Source organism: Salvia miltiorrhiza, chromosome 1 (genome assembly GCF_028751815.1).
Source record: "Salvia miltiorrhiza cultivar Shanhuang (shh) chromosome 1, IMPLAD_Smil_shh, whole genome shotgun sequence".
NCBI classification, from domain to species: domain Eukaryota; kingdom Viridiplantae; phylum Streptophyta; class Magnoliopsida; order Lamiales; family Lamiaceae; genus Salvia; species Salvia miltiorrhiza.
Window position 1 is genome coordinate 60434937 of NC_080387.1, and position 9320 is coordinate 60444256.

General features: G+C 35.6%; 1 protein-coding gene across 1 annotated transcript; it reads left to right on the forward strand.

Annotated features, from left to right (window-relative positions):
- The first annotated feature begins 145 nt into the window (after positions 1–145).
- Positions 146–7981, forward strand: LOC131000335 (uncharacterized). The gene is made up of 16 exons (XM_057926200.1): positions 146–622; positions 739–850; positions 1069–1137; positions 1236–1394; positions 1490–1563; positions 1937–2039; positions 2556–2598; positions 2725–2787; positions 3573–3802; positions 5301–5421; positions 5506–5600; positions 6401–6511; positions 6622–6792; positions 6873–7016; positions 7339–7484; positions 7571–7981. Exons 1-16 carry the CDS (start codon positions 559–561, stop codon positions 7723–7725), a joined length of 1860 nt encoding a protein of 619 aa, XP_057782183.1. The 5' UTR covers positions 146–558; the 3' UTR covers positions 7726–7981.
- The last annotated feature ends 1339 nt before the right edge of the window (positions 7982–9320 follow it).

Genomic DNA, 9320 nt, shown 5'->3' on the forward strand with positions numbered 1-9320 from the left:
AATTCGTATATTTAAAATAATTCATGTATATTAAAAATATGTGAAAGTTCCTATATTTAAACACCTTTCCTTTTAACTTTTGAGTTGGAAAGCATGGGCTTCATAAATCTCACAAATAAATTCATTAAGTATAGAGTTTTTTTTTTTTTTTTGACAATAAGTATGGAGTTAATAGTGTGATTGTGAAATGAAATAACAGAATGATGAGAGTTTTTTACTCCCTCCCTGTTTTATTGCACGTAAAATAAAAAATTGTACTAAAATAGTTAAAAGTGTTAAGATTTATATTTTTTTATATGTTAAATTTTACTCTCTCTGTCCCATTAAATCTAAGATTCTTTTGTCCGACGGTAAGTGAGACTTTTTCCTTTTTTTTCTAATAAAAATTTTACCCTTAAAAAAAAAAATCTGACGTACAGTCGGATCGGAGGAAGTATCTTGTGAAGATATCATGATTGTAATACAGCGCACACCCATTTCCACCTCCATCTGCGGCTGTGCCGCCGCTGAAATCGGAAAACTTGTTTGGACTTAGTATCAAGAAATTTCAACTCAATAATGTCTGGAGTGCCCAAATTAGTTGATTTATGCACGGCCGCCATTGCCGATGAACTTCTCCAAGGTTACTAACAGTAACTATCAGCTAATATTTTCATTGCTTTACATTTTTCTTGGTTTTTCAATCTTTTTGTTGAAGTATATTGTGATGGGATTTTGATGCATACCTTTTGGTTGCAGGGGACGATAACGACGATATCTTTTTGGTTATTTATGAACTGCCGCCGGAATTGTTTGATGGATTGTTGCCGCAGCTGCCTCCATTAGCACTGCACAAGTTGCAAGATAAATTGTGAGTTTAGAGCCTTTTGGGATGGTTAGTTTGATATACTACCTACAATAATGAGAAAATAGGATCAGTGCAGCAGGCTTGTGCTAATTCGCGAAAGTAAAATTCATTTCCAGATGGCTCTGAAGGGCTTGTGATTGCATAGAACTCATCTTGGCTAATTGAGTATCATAAAAAATAAGAAATGTAAGGATGAGTAACCAGTCCTTTTCTTGATATAGGCCAATCAACTTCATGGAGAGCAAAGAGCATGCTTACGATGATAATAGAGACTGTCGAAAACGTAGAAGGTTGGCAAGAAAGGTGCTTTTGGTATTTCAAAGCATGTTTTTAATTGTGTTGGGGGAAAGAACTTGCATAGATGATCATTGGTATGTTGTTTGCGCAGATGCGACATTTTAGATTCAGCGTGGCGTGCACTATACAAAGCTCGATGGCCTAATCTCAGTCAGCAGAAGCAGGCTGTGGCTTGGTTTGATAGAAATAAAGAAAAGTATGAGTCAGTAAATGATTGGCAGCAAAAGTACTGGGAGGCACATTTGCAAGAGTATGTTCAATAACCAAAAAGTTTTGAGTCATACATTTTGTTTAGTTGTGATCAGTTACTTCATTATGGAGAGCTGACCTTGCTCTTAATTCCAGTTGTGTTGATGCCATAGCAGAAACAGCTTTGCTGCCATCTTATGATGGTTCTATTGGGGAATTACAAATTCCAGGTTACTCAATTTTGCTTCGTTTGATTCATTGCCATATCCTTGCTGGGCAAAAACTTCATTTCAACAGAAAATAATTGGACTAAACAGATGATCGTTTATAATATGAAAAACAGAAGTAAGGAGCTTAATTATAACAGAAAAGAATTGGACTAGATATATGATGGTTTGATTAAAATTTGAAACATATAACTTATTAGTCTTCATATGAGTACTTTTTCCATAATCTTTTCTGGTCTTGCTCTTATTTGAAGTGTGTTTTGATTCTGTCACATCTTATCTCTAGAAGATGTTTGTATTAAAGAAATGTTATAAGTTGAGAAAATCTACGGAGAACATTACATGAAGCAGTTTGCATGTATTTTGATTTATGAAGGTGGTATACTGGAGCAGATTGGTGGCAAGGATTACTTGATTAAGTTGTCACTTGACTCCCTCAAATTCTCTCGTCACTGCCAGCAGTTTGGAGTTTATGTCAGGTAGCACACGATGTTCCACAAACTATGCATTACTCCCTCCATCCTGTAAAAATAGTCCTAGGAGGGAATGACACGGGTTTTAATAAAAGTGGTTAAGTTTGTTATGAGTGGAGTAAGGGTTCCCACCATAAAGGTAGTGTTAATAATGATAATTAATTGTATTGTGAGTGGAGAGAGGGTCCTACCATGTGGTAGAATAGGTAAATAAGTTAATATATAAAGGGTAATCGATTGTGGGATAGTGTCCATAAATGGATTAGTACTATTTTTTGTGGACACCCCAAAAAGGAAAATTAGGACTATTTTTACAGGACGGAGGGAGTACTTACCTTTGTTACTTTCAGCCACTTTACAGTGCGGAGCTTTTCCTCTTATGCTCTCACTACAAACTGATTATGGACAAGCTTCCTTGAAGTATCTATTTTCTTGCTCTTTCCTGGTGTAGAGTTAATCTTTCATTCTCTTGATGTAATTAGGAGACTTGACTTTGTAAAGTGACATTTGTTCTTGTTGCAGACGGCTAAGGCTTCCAAACGCATTATGTGCAGCAGAAACTTGTGTAAGTTCCCGATTCCTATGTTTATTAATCGAATGATCTTCCATCCGCCACATGTAAGTCAGCTTCTTCTTGGTAGCTGAGATATTAGCTTGTATCCATTTAAATCTAAGTGTCACTATCTTACAGGAATTGTTACAAAACAGTAAGTTGGGAAGTCTGGAGCTTCAGTGGATTAAATCCAATGACCATGTGAGTCTTTGTTCTTTTCTCATTTTCTTTTATTCACATGTTATGTGTAATCGAGTTTTAAGATTTCTCCATTTGTGCATGCATAATCTTTCATTTTGCCAGAAAGGAAGATAATTTTTTTTTTCTTTTGCTTTTCTCTTTGCTTGTTTTGTGTACTTTTAAGTAACTGTATCATGCTTCTTCATTATCATCGGTGTTTTCTGAAAGCTTCCAGAGAACCACAGTATAGCAGCTAATTTAGTTGAAAAGATACACAAAATGAGGATATTAACTTATATATGCTTGTCCTTTTAAGATGTTCACAGCAACTCATGGTCTAGAGTAACTGTGCCATGCTGGAACTGTGGTCCAAACCAAGAGATGCTCCAAGTACAATGATACTATAATAAAGATTACCCGAACACCTATCCAGTGTATAAATTTCTTCCTCTCAGTTGGAATATGAGATGAGAAATGCATTACAGCTGTCAGCTTGAAAACTTTATAAATTCACTGGTTTTGGCAGCATTAACAATGGCTGCAGTATGACTGCATAATTAGATTATGATGTTAAAAAACAGCTCTAATGTTTTTTCCTTTTCTTTATAAAAAAGATTATTCAGTTAGGATAGTTGTTCTCCGTTGTTATTTTTATTTTTGTAACCGATCTGGTTAATTAATGCTATCACATAGTAGATTATTTGAGTTCAGCTTTGGTCATTGGAGATATAAATTTGAAGAATTAATTTTTTATTTTCTTATATTTTGGCTAGTCGTTCTGATATATGCCCGACACAACTTCTCAGGTTGAGGGATTATGTAAACTTCTGAACCAGAGTACTGAGACTCTGAAATCAATTGAATTTATCCATTGCAAGCTTTCTCCAGATTTTGTCAATGCCATATGTGATTCACTGCACATGACGGGTCTTCAAGTGCATGGAGTTGAGCATTTCTCAATCAAGAGATCAAGCTTTCTTCAGGCTGATTCATCTCCCGTTCCAGTCGGACTGACATCATTCTTAACATCTGGGAGGTACACACATATATGTGAATGGTTATATTCAATTATATAATGGTATATTGCTACATCGAGTCTTGTTCTTCTCCCCACTTTGATAGAGTTAAGATAATTCAAGAACTCAATAAACTGGATTCAAATAAACATCTCAAAAAGAATTGGGGTTCACAGGAAAAAAGACCCATCACATCAATGCTGTTCTTGTTTGACGATGATCAAAAGATAATTTAACTTCTGAAAATTACTATATAAATGACTCCTTAGCGTACGCCAGTGCAAAAAACATCATTTGCGAAATAATAATTTAACTGATAAATAAGTGAACTGACAACTTAATGAATAACAACATATAAAAGTGTTTCAGCCTTCCCAACACATTGTTAAGGGTCCTTAGGATGCATCCGCTGCGATCTTCTTGTGCCGCCAAGTGTACACCTTAAGGCACGCTCTGTGCACAACTATCAATAGCCTCGCCTGCCAAAACAGCTTTGTCCTCAAGGCTGAACAGAGGAAATTCCCCATGTATGTCCATTTCCTAACCTGCACCATTTAATCAGCACTTGTGCCGCTTTACCGGCATCTTGCTCCAACTCATGGTGCTGCAAAACTCGATCAGGCACAAATGTTATGGGGGTTTCACTGATAAGGTGGGCTGCGGCTGCATTACTAATGGCCGGTTTCATTATGGACACATGGAAGATTGGATGTACCCAAGACATGGGAGGCAACTTCAGCCAATACGTTATACACCACATTTCCAATCTTAGCTTCTATTTAGAAAGGATTGAAATATCGAGGAGCCAACGATCGCGAACAATGTCTTCTGGTGATACAAGCTCACTATTTCTGAATAAAAGTACCTTATACTTGTGGTACAAGAACTTTTGGATGAATTGCATGGATCATGCTGGTTCAGTAAATTGGACCAAACGATAGGCACTCAAGCCAGACACTAACTCCACGAAAAAGCTAGCTCGAAGGCGGAGGATTGACACCTAGCTTTAGCACATAAATAGGAAGATTATAGTAATCAGTTAAGATGACATTTCAGTGCTTTGTCTACTTTCCGACATAATGATCTCGGAGTATTTTGCATTCTCAAAAGCCTCATGAGCATTTATTATTGGAGAAACTCTATGACATTGTGTCCACAAATACTATGACTCTCTCCGTAGCTTGATCTTTTCAACATGATTATAAGCTTGTTTATGACTTCTCTTATGGTCCTTATTTGGGTATTGTACTAGCCCAGGTATCTTACGAAGGCAATCCAACTGCTGATCTGATGTAAATTATAATTATTTTGTATTCATTCTTATTTTTAATAATGAGAAGTGTTAATGGGCATTATACTAAAAGCATGGGTTCGACAATATTATATTCCCTTTATGACATAGGAACTTGCTTCTGGCATATGCTCAGTTCTTATACTTGATTCAGCATCTAGATTTTTGCTTTCTCTTTCTTGTTATCATTCATTAACTAGAACCTAAGCTAAATCCATTTTTGGCAGGTCCCTGCAATCATTAACTTTATGTGATGGCCATCTGGGGCGAAATTTTGCTAGGGGGATTTTTAATTCCCTCCTTGATGCTTCATCTAGTATTTCCATGCTAGACCTCTCAGAAAATAGTGTCAGTTGACCTTCACTGGTTATTATTTAAGTTGCATTTTTTTTTTTTACTGAGGTAACAGCATGGTATTATATGTTATTGCAGATCTCAGGATTCCTTTCTCAGTTTCGGTGGAGATCATCAAGTTGCCCTTCTAAAATGTACAAATCATTGCAGTCAATACGAGTGCTCAACTTAAGGTAATTGAATAAGTTTACCTGAAGTCTTTTGATAATTAATTAGTAGCTTTTCTCCGGATCAATTTATTCCCACCTGTCATGGGAATATTCTTGCGACATTTAAACCAAGCCTACTTTCACTTCAAGATGTATTTGAGCTATTTATTCTTATCTAAAAGATCATTACTGTTTGTCATTGATAACTAGAGAAGCAAGTGGCATTTACTTAAATCAGGTAGTTAACTAAGAAAGCTCAAAATACTTCTGTTGCAACATTTAACAAGAGTTGTGATAGAAGTTTAATGAGAAAGTGAATGAAAGTAGAAAAATTGAAAACATAATATTATTTGAATAATAAGGAGGAATCTCTTGATTATGTATGGGTGAGGTTGAAGTTCTTAGTTGCCATGTAGGTTTTCAAGAACGATACTTTAAGGATACAGAAATGGTATTGTAGAGACTGGACTGCGATGTTTGTAGAATAGATTCTCGAGCATGATTGATAGAACTTCTTGTACCCTTGGTGTAAGTATACTCATAAGAACTGTGTTTTATATAATTAGCCTTGACATGTATTGATGTATGTCTGTTTCCCTAACTTGCCCCGTTTTAATTTGCCTTCCAACTCTTCCCTCGAAAAATGTATCTGGACCAAGGCTCTCTGAGATACTTCAGAAAACAAATGGCTACTGCACATGTCTAATTCTTCTGGATGTTTTCTTACTGCTTTCCAAGTGAATGTTTTTAGCAAGATGCAGTGGTAGCTTGTACATCTAGTGCATTAATTTTATTTTATTTTCTTTATTTTTTCTGATTTTCAGGTCATGTAACTTAGAACAGGATGATGCAGGGTCTCTCAGACACGCCCTGAATTGCATGCCTAATCTGGAGAGTCTTGATTTGAGTGACAATCCAATCGAGGATGGAGTCGGGTAGGCTGGCTGTCTCATGTCTCCCCTACCTTATATTATGTGCTTCTCGCTGGGATCAGGCACTAATTAATTTAAGCTCTACTCAAAAAAATGATTGATGTATTTTTCAGGAGCCTGATTGCCTATTTTACTGAGATCTCTGGCAGAGATGTACCCTTTACTGATCTGAAGCTTGAAAATTGTGAGGTTTCATGCAACCAAATGGTTCAACTTCTTGGAGTTCTTTCAACTTTGAATAAACCTCTTCATAAGCTTTCGATTAAAGGCAATATGCTTGGCAGGTATATTGGCTGAAAAGTGTTGTCCAAGATTTCTACTATTTATTTATGAGTGAGTAGCCATAATTATTTGCTTTCCCCAGTAAAATTGGGGGACCTTTGGGAAAATTTTTGTGCACAGGTATTTTATCCCTTGATGCTGAAGACATCGGACTTGGTCCTTCCGGTTTTCTACAAGCGGTAAAGGAAATATCAGAAGAACTGAAGATTGCTTACATAAATATAAGGTCCACCAAGATGTCACTTCTTTCTGGTTATTTTTGCTTTGTGTTTGAATTAAAGGGCTTGAAGGGTGGACATGAAATTTATAATAAAAGCTCCATCGAGGTTGTTTGGATGAGTTCATTCTACCATACATTTGAAATTATTAACTCTTCTCTTGGAATGCAGTCTGAAGTGATTTTGATGGATTTGAGATCTCTAATTATTCCTCTTCTCAAATCAAATCAATCACTCCAAATACAGTCTTAAGTCCTTTCTGCTTTTCATATGTTGTATAGATACACACACACATACATTATAATTGACATTTCTGTGAACTTGTTTCAGCAATAACCAAGGTGCGCTTGGAGCTGCAAAGTTCATATCGAGCCTCGTTAAACACGCTGACAAAATTGTTGCAATTGATGCAAGATATAACTTAATGCCTATGGAATCTTTATCAGTAATATCCTCTGGCTTGAAAGACTCAAAAGGTGGCTATTTACGTATATCCTCGCTACTATACCCAGAAATGTGGAAATTTTTATTTATTTATTTTACGGAGTATTTCCATCTACAGGGAGACTGGAGCATCTGGACTTGGCTGGAAACACTTTCTGTCATCAACTTACTGATGCAGATTCTGTTTTAGCTGAACTCCGAATCCATGGACAATTTGCCCTTAATGTTCTATTATCAGCTGTGCCACATGTACCGTACGACAATGATCCTTAGCTGCATCACGGGTACACTTCTCGACTCTCAAGACTTCTTCTGTTTCAGTAAAAGCGGTTCTGGACCAACTGGCTATACTATCAAGCAAATAGGGCACCCGTACACGTTAAAGAGTCGTGCTGATTACATTTTTGTGTTTAGATTAAGATTATGTATTCTTGTCAGCAGTACTAATCATCAGTTTAATTTTATTGTGATTGTGATAGAGCTCTCATGCTACAAGTAAGAAAAAATATGTTCAATGTTGGTTATTTCACTGTCTGTCTCTTTTCACTAATTGATTTCTGTCTTGATTTTCTGACATGCAAAAGTGTATGTAGGATTGAGAGAGCATATACTTTAAGCTTATCATAACCAAATTTATCCAAATCCAACCTGTAAAGATGAACCAACCACTTCTTAACAAGTTTGTAGTTACAAAAAAATACTACTTAAATTTGTTAGAGGACAAACCAACATAATGAAGTGAGATGAAGTTGACGACTCCAAATATAAGTGGTAGGTGGGGTGGCTTAGTCATGAAAGTTGGTTTCATTTTGTATATATTATGCTAATCATATTCATATATCCTTGAAATCAGAGCTTATCCTATTTCAACAAACATGCTAAAGGGTGGTTATTATTTCTTGGTGTGAATTATCATCTTTCTTGTTGAGTGGATCTTGTCAACTTTGTTGCTCTTTTATGTACAAATTTACACTTAATTTTTGGGGTTATGTCATGGAAGGCAACATGCTCGTATTTCGATGAATAAACTGAAGATGGTGTTCTCCTAGGATTAGTCGAGTGAAGCTTATAACACACAAGTTAGTATTTTAATGGGTGGTTGTGTAATTTAATTTGAAGTTACCATTTTTCGTCTTTCATTTTTTTTTTTACCTTAACATTTCTTGCGGTTGATATTTTAAAGGAAATATATATTACTCCAAAAACGAGTGTGTGTGTGTGTGTTTTCTTTTTTGAGGAGAAAAGGAAATATATATTACTCCAAATCGGAGAGAGCAATATCTGAAAGTCACGTTGGAAAACCTAACTTTCAAATCATTACATCTTGTAAAAAAAAGCATGACGAGCTAGCTCATGAGCAAGTGTTAATTCTACATTCTTCTAACTTGGGAAAAAAAAATTGTTAATTAATGAAAGGTAATTAAAGTTTAAAAGGTGATTAAGGAACATGCAACTACGAAAGTAAGCTTGAGGCAAATACACATAAAAAATTGTTGTGGATTTGTGTTGCTGTTAATTTTTATTTTTTATTTTTTACTTGAAAAAGGGGAGCGGTGGGATTTGAACAAAAATGACCATGAGGGTTGTTTATACGTATCAAAAGTTATATCTAATGACGTGTGTTATTTGACAAGGATTTGTGCAGGCCATTTCTGCATAAGACGGTTAAAATTTTAATCAAAGTCATATTTCAAGAATATATTTAAATTCAGATTCAAATCTTAATCTATTTCATAAATTTAACTTGTAAAATCGTCTCACACAAACTTCTCATCTTCTAGGCTGAAAAGAATATCATAGAGTGGCCAAATTCTTTAGGAGTCCTAAACATACGGTGCATTGCATCTTTTAATAGGCTAATGATGAGT

Excerpts from the sequence above, each read along its gene's own strand:
- LOC131000335 (XM_057926200.1), top strand. The coding sequence starts at position 559 with ATGTCTGGAGTGCCCAAATTAGTTGATTTATGCACGGCCGCCATTGCC. Across the intron at positions 1,564-1,936 it reads TGGGGAATTACAAATTCCAG|GTGGTATACTGGAGCAGATT; the intron begins GTTACTCAATTT and ends TGATTTATGAAG. Across the intron at positions 5,601-6,400 it reads ATACGAGTGCTCAACTTAAG|GTCATGTAACTTAGAACAGG; the intron begins GTAATTGAATAA and ends TCTGATTTTCAG.